Genomic DNA, 26341 nt, shown 5'->3' on the forward strand with positions numbered 1-26341 from the left:
GCCATCTGACTGACTGATTCTCTCTATTTCTCTCTCTGTCTCTATACCATTTTCTCTCAGATGTGGCTTTATTGTGCCACTTGCTGCCAACACCTAAGCATTTGGCGTAGTGTGTGTGTATGTGTGCTTGCGTGTATACGCGCATGTGTGTGTAAAATGAGTGCGATTATAGGATGTAAGTTTTATGTTAGTGCCTGTACTGGGTGTGCCTCAGACAGTCTGCGCTTTGTGGCAAGTGAAGAGCCTTGTCATAGGAACACAGAGGCTCCTGTGTGTTTACCACGTGTGTGCGTGCATGTGTTTGTCCGAGGAGAGACAGAGACAGAGACAGAGAGTGAGAGTGAGTGAGAGAGAGAGAGAGAGAGAGAGAGAAAGAGAGAGAGAGACCCCAGGGAGGATTCCCACTGGATAACGTCACCCTGCTGACAGTATCTTTCTTCTCTCTCCCCCAACACACACACACACTACACAGACTGTTCGTCATACATTAACATGGATGCCTAAAAAACTAAAATAGCCTCAACAATCAAGCAAGCGGACACTTATAAACAAGAGTACGTCCACTGACTATTACTGAATTAGCTCAATACTACAATACTATACATACAGCTAAATTAGAGCTGCATGATAAATTGTGTTTTTATTGTTATTGTGATGCAAGTTTCTGCTATAAACACATCAATAAAAGCTATGATGACAGACAGATCAAATTACCACAAATCGTTAAAAACCTAATGTGCGCTTCTCTGCGCTAGGATTGTACTCCTATGTGGAAGATGAGCAACTTAACCATTTGGCTAAACAGCCAATTAAAAAACGTGTGCACAGCTCAAATACTACAAGCCTGTAAAAACACATCAAACATTTGGGTAGTACTCACACTCAGTATTGTGTTTTAAGTGTATGAGGCAAAAATGGCTACTGTCACAACAAACATTTTTAATAACTAAACCAAACAAACAAATAAATAAATAAGCAAAAATATGTAGTAGTAGTTGTAGTTCTTCCATGCCAATTTAAAAAAATAAATATGTATTTAATTGGTTTTATAGCCCTTATAGAAAAAGCTGTTGAGGTAATGCTGACCACTCCTTAGCCTTTTTTATTATGTTGCACTATAGTGAATGGTATTTTTTGTAATTTTCTATTTTGCTATTTACTTAAAGGTGAGGTTAGCTTGATATGGGTCTGTATTTGCATCACAACCAGTCAGAAAAAGGCACACTATTTTAATAATAATTTATTGCTTCTCATATAGTCATCGCAATGTTCGATAAAGCTGTCGGGACATTGCATTTTATGTCAATATTTTATGGCTCTAACTCAAACTTAACCTGGAATGGTTTGTCAAAAAAGCCTAGTTTCTACAATTTTCCCCTTAGCACAGATATAGTCGATCACCCAAGACATGTTTGATGTCCAAATTTTGCATCTTTATTTTAGCACTGGAGCTACGAGGCTAATGTTGCTAACAAACGCTAAAGGTCAATAGTTACCCAAATCTTTACAGTAGATACATCCCCCAAACTTCTCTCAACTCGGTCAAACTGCATCCAGGTCTTCATTAAGGTCAGGTAAACTCAATGAAGTGGTTTAGGACACAGCATGATGTATTATAAACTGTAAACATGAAAAATACTTCACTGTGTAGGTAAATGCAGGAAACAGTCATTTAAGACAATGGTGTTGTGCTGAATTGTAACTCCTCTTTACATAATTGTACATCACTCATAGACACTACAGATTATATTTGTGGTTACGGTTTCTTTTAATACCTGTTAATATTTTTTTAATTTGAAGGTGTATGTATATAAATAGAGACAAAAGAAAATGTGAAGTTTTAGGGACATGTTTATGGAAAAGATGTGGGTGACTATTGACTTATAGTATTTGTTAACAATGTTAGGCTTGTTTTAACACTTAGATTATTAAAAAAAAATCTATTTTGAAAAAGTTTTATTGCTAGGACCAATGAAATGTCCGCACTTATAATTCTCACTATTGTCCACTACTGCTCTCTGGACATTACAAACTGGCATCCCAAATAAAACTGGTTAGATTGTTTAGTTTGGACAGTTTCAATTCAGCCAGTTCAAGAAATTAAATGATTCTTTTACAGAAAGAAATCAAATAAAAATGAATTAATCTTAAATTTTGTTAAAGCCCTGCTGACGCTACTGTGCTGAAATCCACACGTCCATCACAGAGCCTAGAGATACATCATCTGACAGCAGATGAGGAAGAGACAGTTCCAGGTAAAGAATGAGAGAGAGAGAGCGAGACAGAGAGAGTGAGAATATAACAGGTGTGCTCTTACCTTTGCCATCTGTGCCTGCACGCCGCTGGTTTTTAGAGCGTTGACGGCTTTCTGTGCAGCAGCAGGGCTGTCAAAGTCCACAAAGCCATAACCTGAGAACACATAACCCAATTTTTCACTTATCGTAACATGTAGCATTCCTATATAGATGAATTTGACAGCCCGTGGCCATCCTAAGTGTATGCAATTTCTACTTGTCAGGGTGGTGGGGCTGGAGTACATTCAAAAGATTTTTCTGAAGAAGAATTCTGAAACCTTTGTCATAAGGGTGCAAATACATTTCAGTTAAAGCTGTCTGTCTAGTTATTTACACCAATAACCACTGGCTCATTTCCAATCCAAATTATAGGAGGAGACAACCCAAACAGTTAAAAAAGTGATACTGTATCCAAATTCTCACTGTGTACTACATTGCTAGTGTTTGCAGTAACAGGTAACAGAGATGAGACTAGAACATAATTCACAGAAAAGTATATAAATATAATCTAGTAGTATAGTCTACTACACATAAAAATATCTATTTTCATTAATACAACCCAAACCTTTTTCACAAAATTCATGATTAGGAAACTGTAAATAGAAGACCTTTATTCATAACTTGCATATGTGCATTTTCTAAGCCACCACACAGACATCTCCTGTTTCTGTCCTTAATGCCCTTAAAACTAGCTATGTAACCTCAAGCTTTTCTCACTGAACATCACCTTGAACACTTCCAGTTTGGCTTCTGAACTTAGGATAATACCTAATCTACTCTTTTCAGAGTTGTAAATGACCTCCCGCTTGCCGACACATTGTTTTTAACATCCTCCTCTTCCATTACCATTTCTGAACTGTAAACCATGATATACTTCTTTCCTATCTCTCTTCTATTGGTACTGCAATCACAGCCCTAGACCGATTTCGATCACATCATACTACAGACAACCAATACCGAACAAATCACCCACTACTCCTGTTAGCCAAGGGGTGCTTCTGGGTTCAGTTCTTGGTCCACTTCTTCTCTCCCCCTAATCTTCTCTCCCCCTTAATTTTTTTCCCATATTGATTACTGTAATTCTCTTTTCATTTGTCTACTGACTAAAACCCTTAAACTTCAGTACATTCAAAAGCTACCAAAGTGATTACACACACTAACTGATTTGTGCATATCACTCCCATTCTTAGTAAACTGTTTTGGTTGCCAGTGTATTTAAATATTAGAAAGAAAGTTCTTCTCTCTATTCTAAGTCCTTTATGGTCTTGTCACTGTGTATCTCTCTGATCTCTTTAATTCCAGCATTCTGTACCCTGCTTGTTCTTCTGTGCACCAGACTTCATTTTAGTGAAATGACCCCCAAATTCTGTAATTCAACTTCTTGACCTGAAGACTTTTCTCTTTTGATGAACATTGAGAGAAAGGCACTATATAATCTGATAAAGTCACTATACACAAACACATTTATTTATTTTTATTAATACAAACTCTGGACACAGAGGGGTCTTTTGCATAGGACATGTATGACCACACTTGGCCTACACACAAATCTGTGGTGGTGTTTAAGTGTGTGCATGTGTGCTGAGGGTTAAACAGTGTGTAATAAGTACAACAGAGCTACTAAATTTAACCCTGTGTGAGTGGATTTGACAGATGTGTGTATGAAGGTGTGAAGGTAACCTGTGAGTGACTAGGCTGACTCCTACTCAAGCAATGCTTTCAATTGTTGTGTGTAAAGGCTGCACAGTCAATTTGTTTATCAAAAGAGTTGGGCAAGTTTATCAAATGACAGATGGCCAGATCCAATTCCAAAGACAGTTGCATTTAGTTAATCATGAAAAGCTGTAATTGAGGCATTTGATTTACAAGCACAACAAAAATTCTGCAGTTTTCTTACAAATCTAGGCAGTGCAATAACACCCACAGTACTGTGTAAAAGTCAGAGACCATCATTCATTTAATTAACAGTCAAAATAGCCATTAGGTATGTTCTTCATTTTTTTCAGGAGAGATTTCTGAGGTGACTGGATGTAAGTTAATCTACAAAAAAAAAAATACAAAAAAAACAATTAAGCTCCGCTCTTGCTTCAAATCTGAAAAAAAAACCAGACAACTCAATGCTATGGCTCTGAAAGGATGTGTAGCTGTCAAGAAGCCCTTACTGAGAAAATGAAAGACAAAAAGGGAGAAAATCTGCAAATTAAACAAAGCAGCTGCTAGTATTTTTAGAACAACAGACTCCAGAGAGTCCAGACCTCAATATCAATGAATGTGCTTTGAATTACATTGTGAGAAGGAGAAAATGCAACCAACTTCTAATAGCTTGGTGCTTTGGTGGGACTTTGGTGGAAAAATATCCCAAAAGATTTCTTTGAAAAACAAAGAAAAAAGAGAGCAAGTCATCCGAGAAGAATAGAAGCTATAATAAAGGCAAGAGCTGGACACACTAAATACAAAAAAGATTTAAAAAATCTAAATATAAAAAATTACATTATATTTTGTTGTTGAGGCCTCTGTGCAGTTGTCTGTTGAATATATTTTTTCATGCTTTTTTCCCCCCATAAGGCTGAACATTTTAAAAAATGCACTCTGGCTGTTTTGAGTGGAAATAAATAAACAGCGTGGTCTCTGACTTTTGCACAGTACTTTATATTCAAATCACTGGTGTTCACAATCCAGCGATGATCTCACTGTGACAGTGTTTAGGATGGCATGCAACACTGTTATGCACCACTGTGTGCGCATTTATGTAGAAGAATGTGCATCTAAGAGTAATAAGCACATGGGGAATGAAGAGTGCTTATTTAGGGGGCTGCTGTAAAGAGTAGCTTGTTTGCAATTTTTTTTCCACTGCTCAGGCTAATCAATCTAAAACTGAATCCATATGGCTGTGGGTACAATGCTGCATTTTTGACCTACTGCCCCATTGTGGGTTAACTTCTCGTCTTTGCAATTTCTGGATTAAGTATCATTTAATACATATTTATAATGTGTTGCAGAAGTGTAAAAATCTTCTAACTGGTTGCATCTTCCCATGGCAGAAATGTGCTTTTAGTGCTTGAGAATACAACTTTAAATGCTCAAGTACTTCTATTTCAACCAGGCGTCACTGCTCCTAATTAGGTTGCTTTATATTTACATTTCCGCATTTGGCAGACGTTCTTATTCAGACTGTCTTACAATTAAATCATGTTACAGAGCCAGGCCAAGTTAGAAGTCTTGCCCCAGTCTTTAAAGTGGGGGGACAGAAACCATTATGCTTTACCATATATATGGTGCATTACGCTGACATGAAGAACTATTCACACAGTGATGGAATAAAGACATTAAAAAACATGGAAGAAGCTCTTTTTACTGGATCTTTATGTTTACAATATAGACTTTTTGCCTCATACATTATTGATTACTATTAAAAAATTATTATAATCAATTCTAACATACTAAAATCTAGGCAGTTTATTTGCCGTCTTCAGATCAATACATCAATGCATTTTTACACCCCTAATCAGTCCTGATCTACAGTCGGTCTGGCCGCTCAGTCACTTCTGTCTGTGCCTGTGCTGCAGGGCCTTGTTGGTGCTGCTATTGCAGCTATATTTAACCAGCAAACACGTCCGACCACAAGTACAGCCAGCTCAACCACTCTCCCAGCATAACACCGTGAGCACTGACGCTAAACTATGACGTACAGGGCTCAAACAGACTACAGAGCACAAGTAGCAAAGAATTACAAAACTGCAATAAGAAGTGCTCTCAGGGCAACAATGCACCACAGAATACCAAATGTTTCCAGGGTAGAGGCATCACCCAAACTTTCACAGCACGCAGAAGCACTAGTGAAAAGGAAAGTGAAAGTAGAGGTGTCTGGTGCTTCAGTGGGTTTTAGAGCTCTGGGTGTGTCTTACTGTACATGTTGTATTTCACATGGCTACACAGACTATTGTGCAACTGCTTTTAAACTATGGAGAGTTACAGAGCTGATAACTGAGATGTAAGCACTTCGTTGGCAGCACTCCCTGAGCACACACAGTCAGTCAATCTCGAGATAGGATTACAGACCATGCACACCACACACATACACACCCTTGTCAGTCTTCTCCGACAGGCTGAGATTACTCAGCGTATAAATAATCCACAGCATTGTGACTGCGTGCTGAGGTCCAGGGCGGCCAGGTCTCTGAGGTGCCAGAGCCAGGAACAGAGCCAGAATCCAGGCTATGCCATTTTTTCTCTCTTTCCTTCTCTCTTTATCTCTCTCTCTTGCATCACCTCCACCCTGGAAGCACACCAAGGGCCTGACCTAGCCAGCATAGCCAGAGCAGAAATAACAGCAGGGAGTTCAGAGAGCTGATACAGAGGACACCTTCTCCTCCCTCCCTCCCTCCCTCCCTCCCTGCCCAAAGGCCTGGCTATCTGTTTCCTGATCCACCCAGACCCGCAAAGCAGCACAATGACACTCACACACAATAATACTCCTGGGCCGGCTGTAAACTTCAAATGGAAAAGCTTTCGAAGCAAAAAGCATGAAAGATGCAGGGGTATAAGTTAGTACGGTACAGCATGTAAAGGCTAATAAATAGAACTCATAAACTAGTCTTTAGTTCTGCGACCTCATCCTGCCTGTGACTGGTCTATAGCTATAAATGTAACACTGTTACATATACAAACTTCTGATCCTCATGTTTCCTTCTGTGAATCGATCCTCACATAGAAATACCATGGCCAGTCCATTGTTCTGAGAACCTTTTTTTTTCATTTCCTTTTCTCAGTAATGGCTTCTTGACAGTTACACATCCTTTCACATCCACATCATTAAGCTGTCTTCTCACAATAGAAGGACTGACAGAATCTGAAGATCTCAGGCAAGAGTGGAGCTTGATATTCTCCTCACCCTCAAAGATGAAAGCTTTAAGGACTGTTTATCTGATGGTAGACCACCAAAACTGTCACTAAGTTGTTAGGAGTCCCATTTTCTTTGCATCTTTTAATAATTCTTGAACTCAAACTTCTGTTTTTTTTCCATTTAATTTTCTTTTATTTTTACCCTTACTTATATCTCCTCAGAAATATCTCCTGAAAACAAACAATTACCTTGTACTTAATGGCCATTTTTTAAGTAAATGAAGGGTGGTCTCTGACGTTGGTTTTTAACCATGTATCTCTTGATAGCTTTGTGATGTCACTACCTGTCCCTATATAAGCTTGTTATTTTCATATTGGTGTTTTGTCCAACTAAAACTGCTTAATGGAGCATTATTATAATCCATGTGTGGACATTCACCTTTATTTTTTAAGAAACAACTGCAACAGAAAATATATATATATATATATATATATATATATATATATAATAAATAACCCTGATACAATAATCCTGAAATGTCCACAAGTTTTACTATGTAAAATCACTTTTTCCATCGTTTTGTGTGCACAAGAAGACCTTTACAAAATTTTGTTATCAGGATATTAGCCTTGGCATTGTTCTGTATGGGTTAGAGAAAAGAAACTCACACACACATACAGATATACAGATACAGCCCAATACACACTCACACATATACGTACAGCTGCCAAGAGGGCATGAGTCAGAGCAGGGAAGTGGAATTTGTATTGCTCATGGAAACAAGAGCTGGCAAAGAGTCCAGCACACAGCTCTGTTTGATCCAACTAAGAAAAGTCAAACATCAGAGACACACTGCTGTCACTGAAGCACTAACTTCTGAAATATGAACACTATAAATTAAATTTGAACACTATAAATGCCTACATATGCAGTATCCATTGTTTCTCATAGGTCTGAAATAAAGCATCAGGATGATGGGAGCATGGTGGTGGTATTCTAATATATACGGATCTCCAAACTCATCTTAGTATTCTGTTTCTTAATTGGGAATTAAAATAAGGCATGTACGGTTTGGAAAAGTTGAAACACAAGTAGCTGACGTTGCGTCCTATGTTATGTGAAGGGTGCCCTTGTTTATTTATAACAATATAACATTTTTTGAAAATTGGAAAAATTGGAAAACTGAACAAATTATGCTTAGATGGCTGCTAAAAAGAGGTCATATGGAAGTAGAGTAGTATCATTATTTTTCCAATTAACTGTGAGTATCAAAAACTATGTATGTTTGTATTCAACATTTTATATACTATGTCACACCAAGTCTAATTAAACAAGACTAATAATGCTTTCTGTTTAATCAAACATGCAGTTGTGAAGTTCGGATGATATTCACGATATGTTCAGAAAGACATACTGAAACATATTGTGATATACTTTATCACAACAGCAATAAATACTGTCATACTGCCCAGCCCTACTACCAAGTACTGCCTATGTGTGGGACACATCAGTGCCTTATACCTTTATAAAGGATCAGTATATTTGATGGCTTGAATCTGCTGTACTGAGCATTCTCAGCAGTCTCAAACAGGCCAATGTCAGAGGAAAAGGGTGGAAAAAAAACGTGTGGTGTTCGTTGAAAAGATGGCAAATGATACGCACCTTTGCACTTGTTTGTAGTCTTATCCAGGATAGCCTTCGTTGATACAATTTTGCCGTAACTGTGAAAAGAACAAAGAGAACAGTATTGGTGGATGGATTAAAACAGCAGACAGCTGGAGTCTGTCTTACAACACTCCCCCACCCACTTCTACACACACACACACACACAGAAATAACACAGCTTGCCCAAGACTTTATGACATCACCTCCCAAACATGAGAGACAGGAAGTTGTTTTTAGACTGAAACGTTCCCGAAAGCAGCACTTTCTTCTTAAAACACTACAAGAACACAATCTGTTCTGGAGACAGCGGCCTGACCTTCAGAAACAAAAGCAAGAATAACATTAAATGAAAATAAATTTAACTCCAGATATCTTTGTTCTGCTAATTCGAGAAAAAAATGACACACATTGTATTTCCTTTTGCCACATGCACTCTAAATAATCTAATCTAAAACTATATCTGCTAGCTAATGCTGCCTTTATGAGACCAGGGGCCTGTCTCACAAAGCACAATTTCTTGCTTAGGTTGCTAACTTTTAGATTAGCTCGATCTCACCCAGGATCCTCACCAGCTCCAGGGCACGTTAAGTTCAGAATTTAGAATTTCGGATCATAAACTACTCTTGAACCAATCAGGGTGAGCTTATAACCAATCAGGGACGATGGAGGTGGTCACTTTTCTTCTTTGTGATGTTTGTGGCATCAGTCACATGAACAATGTTAGTTTAAGCAGAGAAAGCAAATCATACTACATAGATAGACTCATACTACATAGATACAAGAATATAAAGCAATTATTACTGCAGTAAACTCCAGCACGACAACAGCGGTGGTCACACTGTTTATTACCATTAGAAATGCTTTACTTTCCACATATTCAAGCAAAAGTTCTCATCCTTTTAAAAATAAGCCAATCGGCTTCTCACTTTTCACACGATTGCCTGTTTGTCACAAAACCTTCCTTACATGTGCACATGCACAGGGATTAATCACTGCTTGAGTATCTAAATATGAATTAACAGAGGCAGTTGTTAACAGACTTTGTAAAACAAGTTGAAAAAAAACATTGCTTCATTAACAGGCTACTAGCGGTGCTCTGTAGGCGACCCAGCCCATCTTCAGTGACAGCAAAGAAGGGAAAAGTTCAGCAACCCCACTGCTGGGCTTTAGTTACATTTAGGGCATCATATGCTTTCAAAGAGGGGGTATAAGACAAATATTTATTATCGCCCACCGCTAATTCTTCAGTGATATAACGCTGAAGTCAGCTATTCACCAGCTTCTTGTTTGAATTTTCTTGTTCCACCTTAAATGGTGCAGCAGTTAGCTACATTTGGGCGCTTCAGGCGTCAATACTGCTGGACTATTTAAGGTGGAACAGGAAAGTTAGCTAGCTAGCTAGCTACCAAGACATTAGCATGCTATTAGCAATTTTTTATGCTTGTTATAAAGAAAACGACCATAATAAATTAAAACGAGATAATACAATGGTTATCGTGATTCTCATAACACTCCGTTTGGAGCGAGCCTCTGAAAAACCTCTGTTTGGAGGGCCATGTAGCCCTAACACTTCGCCCTACCCCTCTGTCTCAACAAAAATTGGGACACCCTAACCCTAGACGTGAACGCGCAAAACAGAGGGCTAAGGCTTAAGTGGTAGGGGCAAGGGGTGAAATGGGATTGGGTCTTAGTCAGGAACTCTGTCTAAGGTAAACTTGCTTCATGAGACAGGCCCTAGCAGAACAGCAAGGCACTCTTGAGTCAGCTCAAGGCCACAAACAGGATGCACACCAGAGCAATGTCACTAACGCTGAACAGCCTGACAAATGAACTTGACATTGAACCCAAAACACTGTGAGCCAATGGTGAGTGTTTTCCAGAATGAACCAGGTGGCCACACACAGAGCAAAAACAAAACATCGGCCAGAGAAACAAAACAATCAGGGTAAACACTCCCAGATGGAGGCCACCTTGGCCAAGGTGTATGAGCATCTGAACTTCCAAACTGACTGGTCTGCGTAAATAATGCCATTTTAGACTCATGACAAGAGACAAAGCAATTTAGTGAAGCACAAAAAGCTTATTTTTGCTTAAACACATCAAAGTGTTTGCCAATGCCGCATATATGGTAGTCTGAAAAGATGCACTGGCAGGTTCCATATGCACTGTGATGGTCACTGAAAGTCCTTTTGTGAGAACAGCCCAATTACACAGACAATTGGCTGTACCTAATTTCAGGGAAAGATAAATGTTTAGAAAAATTACTCATGTGAAGTGCTTTGATTTGTCCTTGTTTTGTTTCTTTTTTTTTTTTTGAAATACAGCTTCAGCTGAACATGGCATGTGCAATCTTGGCCAGAGGGAACAGAGCACAGCAGGGCGTATTGTGTAATCACAGAAAGGGTAGAGTTGAAAGAGAGATGGAACAGATCCTTGAGGAAGTCATATAGCGCACAGTAGGCTAGAGAAGGACACATCTGAAAAGAAATTTGACCTCTGACTTCTCTTGGAAAGCAGGGAACAGATTTTCTTTAAAAGAAGACTCTTGACCTCTTGTCCTATATGTAACAGAGCCTTACCCATCATACCCAGGCGAACGGGGGGAGGGAAAAACAGCATTAATCCCGTTCAATTAATATCCAAACACCAAAACCATTATGAGATTTGAAATCCAATTATGGAGGATGACCCTTAAAGCCCGCGCCAGTGCAGTCTCTCTCAGCTGCCGTGACCTTCTGCTTTTCTCTGCTGATTCCAGGCCAGGAGCATGAGGGGGTTTCCAAAGAGTTGCCCCAAATTAATCATTAAAGGAATCTCAATCTGAAACCACCAGTCCCCGAAAGCCCATCTCTTGCTCAGTTTAGAATGCCAGTGGAAAGTGGGAAGGGTTAGGAGGTAAGAAAGGCAAATGGATTACCCTGCTGCGTTTTAGGCCACTGCAGGTTGATTGAGGACACAGCACCATTATGAAAGGTTGATGAATGTCATTCATAAATCTCTCCAAAGGTCTGTGACAGGAGCACAGTGGTCCTTCCTGGCTCTTAAATGGGTTTTATAAGCTTCCTGCTCTGCTTTATAGGGGGACAGGGGGCCAGCAGAGAACAACTCTCCCTATTAGTCCCTCTCTCCATTAGCTTCCATTGAAAATCCATTAGAATCGGATTGCATAGGCTAGTGATAGAGATAAGGTGTCATCCCTGCCAGAGACGCAGCAAGGAGAACAATGCAACTGCCATCTCACCCGCTGTTCCTGCCCTGCCTTCATCCTATTACTCAGCCTATTTGTAGCTCCTCTCACTATTCACCATGCACTTATTGATTTCTATAGACACTGTTCAGGGTCATACTACTATCCGCTAAAGCACACACGGCACGGAGCTGTCCTCTGATCTGCAGCCAACAGCAAACTTTCTGTTCAGGGCCAGAGATTGTGTAATGTTCAACTAGACTGTGTAATGTTTCTTACAAATTAGTAACATCCAACCTGAGGAGGCACAGGAACAATCTCCAAAAAAGCCTACAGAAATTGAGAAAAGATTCAATAATACGTCAAAAAGCAGTTGCGTACGTCGGCACAAAACGCAAAAGCTTATCTCAGGCCTCTCTGATTGGCCACTGTTCCGAATCTCACGCTGCATTCATTCGAACTGTTCCTGCAAAACAAATGTCTTCAACTTATTTGACTTGCCTTCACTTAATTTAGCCAATAACGTGAGCTAATAAATACAACAAATAAAGGCCCAATGAACTCACAATTCAACCGTTTTCCTTAAAACATTTGAGAATATTCAGTGTTCAGTGTAGGCCTACTACGCCTGTAAATCCAGTAAACTGTCCTTTTTACCAGATACTTGCCCTTTTTATAAATGTAACATATTTTGCAATCTTTGTACTGTACTCCTGCATTGCTGCTGTGGTAAGCAAAAAGAAAAGGAAATTAAGTATGCAGAAAACAAACCTGTGTTAACTTAAAACTGACAAAAACAATGCCAAATCGACTTATAATGAACAAAATAAATGCTCATAATTGTCTTAAGAACTGGTGAATATGTTAAAGCTTTAAAAACTCAACTAAGTCACCAAATTTGTGTTTGACTCAGGACTCTTCACGATTCTATTTGACTCCAAAAGGTACAATATCTTTGTTTAATAATACTTTGGCCTCTTTTCTGACCTGGAAAAGTTGCACAGGGTGAGTTAAAAGGTTAAAGGGGAAAGCTCTTTAGCTATCAGGATGAGATTAAGCTAAATGCAGCTAATGGTTTGGAGATCACACCCCTGGCCCTCACCTTACATTAATCCACAACCTTAAACGGCTACTGCTAAGCACTGTAGTCACTCTGTTGTGGCATTCTATTTTGAGATGGTGATTAAAGTCTCCACCTTTGAAACAGGCTCCTTGTTTCATTTGAACTCAATACTGTGTCTAAAAGTATTGACTAATTCTTCAAATACACAAAAATTGCAGTGGTTTGTGAACCATAACAGAAACATTTGGCTATGTAATTAGACTCCAGCAAGAGAGACATTTGATTTTCTCAATGATGTGGAAATGATGTGGAAACCGAAATTGCTACAGTTTGTCTTCTTCGCTATAAAGAGCGACTCCCCTCCTTAGCAAACACTGCAGGGAAGCCATAGAGGAGGAAGAACGAGATTGAATGTGCAGCAATGTCAACATCTTATAGTCTTTCTGTGCGAGTGCGTGAGTATGTGTGTGTGGAGGGGGTGGTTGGTTGACAGGAGGTTTGGAAGACGAGGAAAATGAGATTTCAAAGTCACCTCGCTGGTCTTTTAGTCACCAGAGCCTCCACAATCAGAGATACAAAAATACAATGAGAAAAGGCTGTTCGAGGGCCTTCATTGTGGAAGACCTTTATGGAGTTGGTGGTCCTTTGACATAATGTACTGTCAGCCCTTTTGGATCAGTCTGCCTGCGCAGATAAAGATTTCGGAATTACATTGGTATTACATTGGTATTACATTGGTATCGGCAGATAACTGCTTAAAAAAATTGATTGGCATCTTACGGATTTAACCGATATTTCAAACTGATATTTGATGATGTATTTACGGTACTCTGTAAGAGCAAAATGCTATGGTGATACTAGGTTACTGTGCTAAACTTTAATCATTTTACTGCATTCATAACTGTACATAGATACGTTTTAGTTTCTCTTTAACGCTAATCCAAATGAATCTAGTCACGATTTCTACATTTTGTATCCGTTTACATACTGGCATAGTCATCTGCAGATATGTACATGAAAATATTGGATATTGGCATCGGCTTACAGCTCCCTTATATGCATATCCCTACATGCAGATGTAATTATTCCATTTCAGATGAAAACGCAATACTCCCATCAAATCCCATCTATCGGTTTCTTCTCTCTGCCATAGGCATGTCAATGGCCTATTAGTCTCTCTTAGCCCCCCTTCACAACTCCACTCTGACTCTTAGTTGAGTGGATTCTGTCCCGCCTCTTAAAACCATTTCAAACCACCCCACAGTCTGACAGTCATCATAACTGATCATTTATTCACCACATTACTCCTGGTTTAGAGCTCTAAAGGGGAGACGTGCGCTTACAGCCCAATAATACTGAAAATCTTCACTTGGTTACTGTAGGAAGCTGACTGTGATTATCAGTACTTTAATTTGAGTAACAATGCAGAGAACAGAAACCTATGGATACTACTCAATTTCTGCATGAATGCATCTCAAACCCTGTATGACGCAAAAGAGCACTGAACATTCTTACATGTTGTGAAAGACCATATTAATGTTATTTGTGGTCAGAGGTCATAGTGTCTGTCTAATCTTACGACTGGTTTCACATCTATAGGGAGCTTATCAAACAACCACTGTGCCACTGTGGCTCAACGGATTATAGCCATATACCAGACCCAGTGTGTGGTGATTGGAACCGTGCTGATACAGAGGATTGATGTTTGCGTATTTCAGACCATATTCCCCTCCTCGAGCCGTAATCGATCTCCATTTCGGAGCAGCACTTTCCTCTCAGAGTCCGACTGGGATTAATGAGTCACAGCCAGTAATTCAGATCTGCAGGAGGCCCTGCTCCCATCTCTTCATCTACTTCAGTAAACATGAAAGCCTTTTGAAGTATTACCACCTTCATTCAGAACTATCATTTTGGTCCAAGGCTGCCCACCCCTAAGTCTCTCCGTTACTGAGACTGAGGAGAAAAAAAAAATTAACGTGTCAATAGCGGATCAATAACGGCACTAATGAGAGGATGTGGAGTACTCACGGCTGGCAGAGCTTGACCAGGTCATGGTCGGTGGTTGCTGGGGGCAACCCCCGGATATACAGGTTGGTTTTGCTGAGCTGCTCCCAGCCTGCCGTGCTGCTGCTACTGCTGCTCTGATTGGTGCTGCTGTTGGTTCCGGGGCTGGGTGGGGCCATGGGCTGGGACGAGGGGCCAACAGGAGGCTGCCAAAAACGACAGAAAAACAAAACAGGGTCAGTGCGAAGAAACAGAATGGCACATTGATGTGAAAGGTAAACCTGGCCCTTAGATCTGGTGGAGAGAAAGAAAATGACAGACAAAAGGGAAGGTTTGCAAGCCTGTGTCATTTTGGACTCAAGCTGAGTCAAAGTGAATACAATGTGGCGAGTGTGGGAATGACAAATGGAATTATTGACAATTATTAGATAAACAAAAGCTGATTATGGACTGCAGGGAGGTAAAGCTATAGGCTAATCCTGCTGTCCACTGCTGCATTCATTATGTGGATTAAGGAGGAGAGATGGAACCTGGGTGTGAAAGCCTCCTTTGGAGTCTTATTGATCAAACTTACAGTAAAAGGGCTTGGCTATGGCCAGTTTCTGCCTGCATTTGCATCCTAATGAGTATGGGGGTGGGGTAGATACTAGATCAACAATTGTATTGAGATGCTTGAGGCACAGGCTCTGGAAGGCAGGCTGCAGTGATGCTTATGCAGATCCATTACTGCTGGAAACACACCTAGCCTGCATGAAGAAAGAACGTTTTAGCTTTGTCAGGTTGACTCCCTGTCATACACAGGACAATTTCCTAGTTAGTGTCTTAAAATCAAAATCAAGAACTCTCATCCCAACTATGTAAAAGCATACAGTGGAACAAAATAATGTTCCTTCAGGGCCTCGGTGCAATATACAACACAGGGCCAATGTTTATTAGGCCACACAAGTGACCAAGACATACACTGTGTTCAAAACGGTTCACTTGTTAACTCACTCACTATTTGCCACATAGGGTTTGCTATATAGTGAACTGACTGGAGAATGCCTATGATGTGACGAAGTTGGAATCCGAACAGCTCTATAACAGGGCTGGCTAGTATTTGTAGTACACAGTGCACTCTTTCTGTGTGCAACAGTGCAAAAGGCAGTGCTGTATGATACTAGGACTGTAACAATCGACTCAGTTCACGATTCAATCTGATTCACAAATGAAGAAAAACGATGACTAAATCTTTGTCCCACAACTAGCGAGACTAGAGAACAAAGACGGAAGGAGTGTGACTTATGACACTGAACGTGCTGGTGTGGTTTAAGTTGAGGCTGGGAGTGTGTCATATGACACTCAATATGCTGTGTGGGTTAAGAGGACTGTTTTTCTGATCTTTTGTGTCCAAACAATGCAACTGCACAATATGATACAATTAATATAAAGTGGCTAATATTAGCCACCTCTACAATGCACAGTCACATTTTTGCATCACAATATATTGGATCATCCCTTGCCTGGGAATAAATACAGTACAAAACTATGCAAGACAAGACAGCAAAACATGTATATGTATATGTGTGCAGCACTGATACTGGGAGGGGGAAAAATCTACTAGGAAGTCTAAAAGAAGCAAGCAGAAGTAGACTACTGTATTCATGTCTGCAAACAGACTGACTCCACAATGTCTACAAGCAAGTGAGGATGAATATCTCGCTTTACTGTGATCCATATCTCCTCTGAAGTCTCCTCTCCTCTCCTTTCAAAGCAGTAAAAAGCAGGTGCATTGGCCCTGCAGCTCTGACCTCAGAGCACACAGCTAAAGGAAAAATCTGGGGTTATGCATTCTGCTTGACTTCCTTACAAGACTATTCCGGTAAAGCTTAAGGCCTTACAGGGATATTAAAATGCTCGAAGACATTTTCACGATACACTAAGTCACATAAATACATAATATTTAGATTTTCATAGGTTTGATACTTTGGGGCAGCCAGAATGCACCAGCAATGCCAAATAATAAAAAAAAAACTATTAAAAAATAAACAATGATAAGTACAATGATGGTTGTTCGATGTTTCACTTACTGTGCTGCACTACAAGTCAATTAAGCAGGTCTAATTATTATGGATGCATGGTGATATTAGAATCAAATTGTTATCATCAGAAAAAAGCTTTAAAAAAAGCTTTAAAAAATGTTTCGGCTTCAAACAGATGACTAGATGTGGTCAATGTTTCAAACCAATATTTGATGATATATTGCATGCTAGAGGTCACCTTTTTAGTCTTTTAGTCTGCACATTCTTTATAATCTAAGACACAAAAATACAATGAGAAAAGGCTATTAGAGGGCCTTAACATTATCATATTGTTACTGGCAGATAACTGCTGCTTAAATTGCCATCTTGCAGATGTTTAGATTTCAATCCAATATTTAAGGATGTCTTTATTGTACACCGTCAGAGCAAAACACTTACTGTGCTAAAATGTTTGCATTTTATTCGTCGTACTGCATTTGTAACCATAATATATACAAATAAATGTTATGCTTCTCTGTAATGCTGATCCAGGTAGAGCCCAATTCCAACATTTTTACAAATGTTTATGTATTGACACTGGCATACGCACACACACACACACACACACACACACACACACACACACACACACACACACAGAAAGGAAACCACTTGCATGCCAAGGTCCTCACATGCAAACAAGTCAGAGAGACATGTCTGGGAATGAAAAGTAAGCAACAGGAAAAGAATGAACACCACATCAAACCCTGCAGGGTGTGTGTGTGTGCGTGTGCGTGTGTGTGTGTGTGTGTGTGTGTGCGCACAAAAAAAAAAAATATGCTTTACATATAAAACTGCCCAAACGCAGAGTACTAATAAAGCATATTTTTCTAGATTTGAAGAAATTCACAAAACATAAGACTTGGGATTTAACCCATGTACACATAAGAAAACTATTTAATCCAAACTTCCCAGCAATATATACTTGCTGTCAGAACAAAACTGTCCATCGCCATTATTAAAACATCAATTTTTTTTTAAGATATAAAAAAAACTTTAACTTGGGATGGAAGTTAACATAACCAGATGGTTTTACAAGCAATTTTGGACCATTTAAAGTTGGCTAATTCATCACACAAGTTTAAACATAACGCAAAGGGTATTTGTAAATGAGGATATCCCTCAATGTACTCCGAGTTTAAATAAAGGTTGATTGATTGATTTGAAGCTTTCAAATTATGCACAAAAGAAAAAACGGCACGACAGCGATGATTTGTGCCTCAGTATGCTAACTGTGATTCAACAGATAAAGACAGGGTTAAGCGCAATGTCTCTTAAAACACATTCCACATTCATAGGCCTTTCGCAGACTTCCACAGAAATGTGCAACGCTCACACTGAATGTAAACCCTTAATTGGAATCGTGTTCTCTATTCAAAAGACCACACATAGCAGAAAAAATCTTGAGGGATATTTGGACAGGCTTTGAGTGCGCCGGTTAGATGGCCCTATTCTTCACATTATAAAAGAGCTCTTGTGTGGCGGAGCCAATCACTTCCGTCCTGTTTGCATGGACACAGATGTTCAGAGCTGGGGGAGCTTTTCCTCTTCAAGTACTCCCTCTGTTACACTCTGATTACCCCTTTTTTCTGGCCTTCTCCGTATTTTCGGGCAGTCACAAGAAAAAAGGAAGCGTTTGGAATCCAAAGAATGAAGCAGTGACAGAGTTGAGCAATTGCAGGCTGGGCGGGCTCCAGAGGCTCTGATCGTCTTTCCAGCATTCGCACGTCTCCCCAGCTCTGCAACTCGACACTCCCTGGCTGAGATTTCAAGCCGGGAGAGTGTTTTAGGCCTGCATCCCGAACGTTCTCTTTCTTTTTTACCCCATGGACTGCTTCTCTAAGGTGTGCGCAGACTAGCAAACAAAGATGAAATTACCAACTTTTCAACGAAACGGGAACAGCCTACTTGGAAAGACAGTATACTGGCAGTACACTCTGATCTCGCTCTCATTATCCTTACCCATACATGCATTTAACCTTGTTTTCACCCAAACCTGGCAAGTGGCAGACTGGTCAGGAAAGCTAGCTCTTGTTTTCAATGGATGGAATTATCATGCCCCACAAAATCAGCTTCTGAGAATATAGTCGACTGCACCTCCGTGCTCATTACTGCTCATCCTGAAAGTATTTCTGAAGCGAAAGCTGAACAGGAAGCCTTAAAATTACTTTGTGAGAAGTGTGTGTGGTGGGGGTGCCCTGGCACCTGCTCTCTACTCCAGCCTGATAAAGAAAAGACTCAAAAGCTTCCTAATGTGGAGGAAAACTGGGCAAAAACAATGGTAAAGGAAATATCATCCCAAATGCATCTGAATTTAAAGCTAAATAACACAGCTCTAAAGAAGTAGCCCAGCCCAAACTAGTCATAGGTGGTACACTGGAACTCATCAGAAACACTCCCCTATGACAAAGCAAAGTGATGGTAGTGAACAAGAACCACCTTAACAATTAAGCTTTGAGGGCTGGGCTGTGTCTAAATGACTGACTATTCTTATTAGTCTCTGTTTCATCTCCAGTTTAAGTCTAAGAAAGGAAACAGGCCCTGAATTGATGCTTCAAAAGGCTTCCCTGGAACACACGATAGCACAATTTTTAATATCACAATATATCATCTGTACAGGTATATCAGCATTGCTGTCAATACTGATTTAATTTTAGCAGGACTGATCGATAACAAGTATTGCATTCATGATAACATGCTATTCTATAAAATAGCGTCCGTGTTGCCAAGCAGTTTATTTTTTATTTTTTTAATTCTATTCTGTGCACTTTACGCATCCAAGACCTGACAGTTAACCACAACGTATGTCATTTGCTTCAGATTGTGAGTTGAACATGCATGCAATAAGTAGTCAACAGAACAGTCCAATTTAAATTTAAATTTATATCTATATCAGATTTGTGAGACAATCTTTTAGCACAGAGTACCAGCACTCAGGAAGCATGAGCTTAGTTTTATTTATGTAATCTTAAATATCACCAAATACCATATAAACATGCTATATTCGAAAAAAGATATAGAATTTTCTCAGTACCTCCCAGCATTAATCACTAGTTGATACTACTACCTTATTTCTGCATGTATACTTAAATTTCAACTCTGTAATAATAATCAGACTTGTTCGCCACTCAGGAACGCCTTGTTTATGCCTCTGTCCCAAATGTTTGGGTGCCAGACATAAATCTTTGGCTGGAAGCTAAAATCTACAGGAATTTCCTTTCAGAATCCAACCATTTCCTTTCTCTGCAAAGGCTGTCTAAAAGAGGCAGGAGAGCTGAGAGAGGCCTCATTAGAGAACATGACATAACTCAGGTATGGTCACTGTGCCTCATTAAATTACTTGCATTTAAATCTACTCTAGCTGGTTTTGTGACTGGAGACTTTGACTTTTCCACTGATAGTCAAAGACAGTTGTCCAAATCTGGTTAATTGTGTCTTTTTCTTCCTCGAATGTTGATTGCTTGCTCAAGATATAGGCTCTGTAAGTTTTTCATGGAATGAAAAATAATTTAAAGATATCAGATAACATTTTAAAAAATAAATAATTTGAAATTTTATATCATACTCCAGCTGTGAGTTGTATTTTCAATCCAGCATGCACTTAATAGCTGCATCAAAGCCAAAGCCCTGCTGCACGAAGCTGAGATTGCAGGGTGCTGAAAAACAGGCCTCAACTCAGTGAAATCCAGTAATGCTGAACAAAATATCATTCCATTAAAGGTCTCAACACAAAGGGGGCATTTATGGCAGGGACAGGCTCAAGCTCATTCAAATGGTCTGGCAACCCAATGGCACTTTATAGTATAGTTCAAAAGAGCTGCACAGAGGCTACGAGGTTGTGACACAGCAAATAGGACAGACTCATGAGTCCAACAAGTGATAAAACACAAAGACAAGACTTTCAAAGTCAACAGTAAGGATGTTAAGACCAGATTTAGGTAGAAGAGCCCAAACCCAAAATCAAGTAAAACGACTCTGGAATAACGAAAGTAAAAGCTAATGTACCATTTCAAGATAATGACGATGGATCATGACATCTAAAACACAAATATAGCCACGTTATTTACTTTTCAAAATAACCAGTGAAGCTACATGTGTACGCTATGTTTTAAATGTGATGTCGATAAAGGTAAACAGCGGTAAATAAAAAGTTTTCTTTGGGTGGTCTTTTGCATTTTTATATGTACCTCTCTGACATGCAGGCATTATATGAACAACAATAACCTTATGTCAATATCTTATATTAAAATACCTTATGTCAAATAAGGTATATCAACACTATCATAAAACAATGTCTAAGGCATCAGGCAATGTAATCGTAACCATTTCATGTAACAACGTTCTGTGATTTAGCTTTTAAAGACATTCATCACTTCAGACATCTGGTTCCTATCACCGCCACTGTGAACGAGTCTGTAATTTTCTTTTAGAATGCCACATTTTACATCAAACCACTCTGAACGCCTCTGTCTACATCTTAACATTTTAATTATGCACATTTACAAAATCTGTAGAATTCCTCCACAATGTTAAAACCCTCACGCATTTTCTGCCAAGCACAGGTATTCATGCCTAGTAAATCATAGTGTGAACTGTAAACATATATTTTTCTCACTTTGTTGCAGTCCAAGAGGATACACTCCTTGTCACATTTTCAATTGACTGACAGTAAACATTTTTAATGATGTACTACTCTGACAGTCAGACCCATCCAAGAAGACTGAACAACATTCTCACGAGACTGGAATGAAATTATACTTTTCCGCCTTTGCAACGACTCCCTCCTCACAGAGGAACGGCGAGTTCATTTTTCATTTAGCATCTGTTAAGACTGCTTCTGGGACAGACCTCTTAAAAACAAAATTGATTATCTGATCGTTCCACCGGAGGACAGACTCTCTACCAGGAAGTATTCCACTGGTCGGGGCAACATGAGGACAAAGAGCATCTTTGAGGAGAGAGTGAGCATTCCCCCTGTCCACTTTTACAGTCCTCTGTCTTTCAGTCTTATGGCCTAAAAGACAGACCTGCCTTTTCTGACCATCTCAAAGCCTGTTTGTTCCTTTCTGCAGTGTGTTCAGCTCCAAAAAGGAGAGAGAGAACCAGTGAGTGAGAGAGGCAGAGAGAGAGAGAGAGAGAGAGAAAGGAGGGGAGAGACCAGACTCTTATCGGCCTGCCCCAGACTCAGATAGCTCGTCATATCCGTGCTGGAAATACTCTGGCCTAGCAGTAACAGGCCTCGCCCTGAAAGCTCCTCACCTCTCCCTGCTCCGTTCACACACCCTGTCACTGCTAAACCTGCCTATGAATATGCATAATCCTCTTGAGTGTCTCTCTCTGTCTCGCTCTCTCTATCAACCAATTAATCTGCTGATGTGCTGATAAATCAGAATTCATAATTGAGAAGGGCACCGAAAGCACATTATCCACATTTTATCATCATTCAAACTAATGCAGTTGCATCTTCAGAGGCATTGCCATCTTATTCTACCAGAATTGAAAGATGAGGCAAGGTCATTCATTCCCAGTGCTCACCTGCCCTCAACCTTACCTGGACGAGAACTCTGGCCAGGGTGCATGCATCTATCAAATGCAGCTCACATCTGTGACTTGTGCTTAAAACAAGGTACATTACCGAGAAAGCTTTATCATTCTATTCCAACTCGTTTAAAAAGTAAACTGTTGGTGCCAACTGCAAAAGCAGATATTCTGAATGTCACACAGAAGAAAAGTGACATTTTGATGATATGTTATCAGTTAGAAGAGTAAAATTAAAAAAGGGCAAATGTAAAACGAAGCTATATAATAAAAAAAATAATAATTTCTGAATGAAACGCTGTATAAGAAAACAGTGTTTACATCATCACACAAAGCGGAAATGTCTCTACTCCCAACGAACCACAACACTCTCCACAACCAGAAGGAAATATCTTCAATATGAAAGGCACACAATAGTTTAAGCTACTGTAAAACACGCCATAATTCCTCTAACGCCTGCCTGGGACCTTAAACGAAAGTACAGGCTTAAGATACATGACACTTCACCAAATGGGATGTCTGTCTGTGGCATATGTGCAAACACACAGCCCCAGCTGCTGCTGCTTATGCTTACGTTCACGATATTTCTTACAGCATAACCTCATAATACTCACCTCGCGGGTTACTCGGCGTTTTTTTTTCAGAAGCCACTTTCTACCACTTACTATATATTAGGTTTATAGCTATATACAAACCTACACAACAGCTAAAGCTATATAAATAAGATATTTTTTACCTGTTTACGATACGTAGTTCTCAGCGGGTTGCCAGAATTCGCAAAAATCATCCTCGAATTGGAAGTATCGACTTTCCCGATGTGAAGCTGATTCCCTGTCAGTTGTTGTTCGTCGCTTGTTTGTTGTAAGCGCTAGAGTCCAAGAGATAAAGGGCTGGTAAAGTTGTACATTTGATTTTACAAAACATAGAGACCTGTCGACGCTGTTACTGAAGCTCACTTTTACACTTATTCACTCCGCTGAAGTGTAGGAAAAAGCGCTGTGCGCTGGCGTGCAGTGAGCAGATCTCCTACGGCTGAGCTCAACTTGGCTGTATTGCCCAACCCGTTTGTTTAGCGGCGTTCATTGATCTGCGCCGAGTTCCTCACACAACAGCCCCTCCCACTACGGACCGAACCATCGCGCTCTCTGCCATAGGGATGACCTGGAACTACGGCATACATCTCAATCCAAAATATTACGATTTGTGTGGATGTGTTTTTGAAAATCATAATTAACAAAATGCTCTCAATAACTATTTGTGCCAAATGTATTAAATTGTGACATTATTGCATATAAGCTATAAAATGCTCCACCACTCCCCCCCTCTGAGTACCCCTTCTTTCTCCAAGCGTGCATATTTCACATTCCTCTGCGCGGCCATCAACTACTCTGTGGTTTAGAAATCGCTGTGTGTTGTGTGTTTTTTTTAGGACTGAATTAACACAAGTTTAGTGTAATAAGAGCAAATCTAATGTAACTAAACTTCATATATCTATTGGGGAAATCCGTTTTCTGTTTTCCAGAACAATTGTAGCTAAGCAGCTACTCTGCATTGTGAGCTCCGTTCTATCAGGAGACATTGCTGGAAAAGCTTCATTTTTTCTATTCTGACTTCATTAAAAGTACATTTGAATCCAAACCAAAGCAGATCTTTTGAATATCATATGGAAGATGTAGAGACGAATAACAAGTTTATCTTAAATATAGGTTAAACTTAAATATGATTAAATAAGCATATAAATTTAGGTTGTGCATAAAATGCAGTTTGGTAAGAAAATATTTTAACTTCTAATGATGATAATAAAGTCCAACAATCTTGACAACCAAAGAGAAATGTCTTAAATATTAAAGGCACACAGCAGGTTAAGCTACTGTAAAATATGCCATAATTCCTGTAACGCCTGGCTGGGCTTCATCTTAGGATAAATTACATTTTACCAAATGGGATGTCTGTAGCATATGTGCAAACAATATATCAATACAAAAATCCTGGGAAAAGATGGACTGTAGGCTAATATCTATGTTAAAACAATAACAGGTCAAAGCCCACTTGGGCCACAGCTAAACAGTTTCATATGAATAAACTATATACCTGTCTACCAATAATAATAAATATGACAATATTTATTATTATTGTGATAATCATGTCATAATATGCCACAAGCTTTTCTGAGCGTATTGTGCATATCTTAAGTCAAAAAACTTTCCAACTGCATGTTTAATTACAAAAAGAGCATGATTAGTCATGTTTAACTGGATTTAGTGTTTTATTGTATGAAACGTTAAATATAAACAACTGGATTCATACTTTTTGATAGTAGTTTTTAAACATGGTGTCTGTTCCAACTTACCAGATGTCAGAAAAATATTGTGACATATCATATATTGTGATAACTTCTCAAAGTATCGTGATATCACAGATTTTGCCACATTGCCCACCTCTACTGAAAAAAGCTGCTGATGGTATTCTATGGAAACTAATAAAAGCTGGGTATAAAAGCAGGAATACAGATAATAGGTGGATATAGACTGGAAGGCCACAAGCAGTCTTTCACGCAGTCATCCAGCGACTTACATTCCAGAACAAACCAACATCACAGGGTCTACACTGACCTCCTCATACAGACAACATGAAGCTTAAGCATTAATCACTGTTCCTGAAACAGGTGAAAAGGAAGGAGAGAAAAAGAAATGGACAAATGTAATGACCACCAGACCTTAAGCTGACCTTAGAAGAGCTCCAGCGTGCTGGTAGCAGTCCATTGTGATGCTGAAGCGAAAAAGCAAGATCACCAGCCTGCCTACATTATTCCCTGCAAAGGAGGCTCTAATCTGCTGGTCAATTTTTCTGTGCACTACCCAAATTAGTTCCCCTTGCTCACCTTTTCCTGTTTAACACAAGAGGCTTTACTGGCATCAATGGTAGTTAAGAATGTTTACAAAGAATCTGTAATCTCTCATACATATATCTAGTATATTTGAATATGTTTACCCCTCTCTCTCTCTCTCTCTCTCTCTCTCTCTCTTTCTCTCTCTCTGTCTCTAACTGAAACTCTAATGGCTTGTCCTCAAACCTCAAACCCGGCATTTCCTGTTATCTACTAAAATATCCCCCGACCTCAGCACTTTCAGTCTGCTGTTCTGAATTCTAATGTGACCTTAAGAGCACACTGCAGTGTGAATAATCTCAAACGCTGCTGCTCCATCCTGTCAGTAAGCTTTGACAACAATGTATGCATTTGATATTCCTTTAAAACCCTTCACAGTAAAACGCTGAGCCTCAGAGGCGATCTCCTCCTCGTCCGTTTGTGTCAGGGGCTTTGGATAAACTTTAAATAACATTACGCAAGCTGCTTCTTGTGCCACCGCAAACATAGTGTGATACACATTAGGCGAGAACCACACCAGCTGAGAAAAACAAACCAATCACAGAGACATCAGAAACTTTGGTTAGTGTAACTATAAGGAAAACACCTGAGCTCTCTGTGCTCTGGCAAAACTTCATATATCTGGATCTGAGATCATCTAAAGCCACAAACACAAAATGCATCAAAGAGGTAGTTCTATGAAATTTCTAGGAAAAGCTAGTTCTAACTAGAAGACGGCCATATAGAATGACATTTTAGTAGCATTCTAGGGCTTTAAATCAAACAAAAGTTATTGTTTGTAAATATGTCTCATAATACGT

The 26341-nt window shown here is 39.5% G+C and overlaps 1 protein-coding gene across 3 annotated transcripts in view; it reads right to left on the bottom strand.

Annotated features, from left to right (window-relative positions):
• LOC118806312 (RNA-binding motif, single-stranded-interacting protein 1) overlaps nt 1–26341 on the bottom strand; it is a 53890-nt gene that overhangs the window by 16973 nt on the left and 10576 nt on the right. Inside the window, exons 1-5 of one of the 3 annotated variants that reach the window (XM_036567740.1) lie at nt 23611–23777; nt 23391–23522; nt 15081–15262; nt 8800–8858; nt 2318–2409 (exon numbers count right to left, since the gene is read on the bottom strand). In XM_036567740.1, the coding sequence (XP_036423633.1) occupies nt 2318–2409; nt 8800–8858; nt 15081–15262; nt 23391–23441 (384 nt within the window). In that variant the 5' untranslated portion in view covers nt 23442–23522; nt 23611–23777. Of the gene's footprint in view, nt 1–2317; nt 2410–8799; nt 8859–15080; nt 15263–23390; nt 23778–26341 lie in introns of those variants that run through there. The other 2 variants (XM_036567734.1, XM_036567728.1) reach the window with 2 other exon arrangements.

Source organism: Colossoma macropomum, unplaced genomic scaffold (genome assembly GCF_904425465.1).
Source record: "Colossoma macropomum unplaced genomic scaffold, Colossoma_macropomum, whole genome shotgun sequence".
Taxonomy (NCBI): domain Eukaryota; kingdom Metazoa; phylum Chordata; class Actinopteri; order Characiformes; family Serrasalmidae; genus Colossoma; species Colossoma macropomum.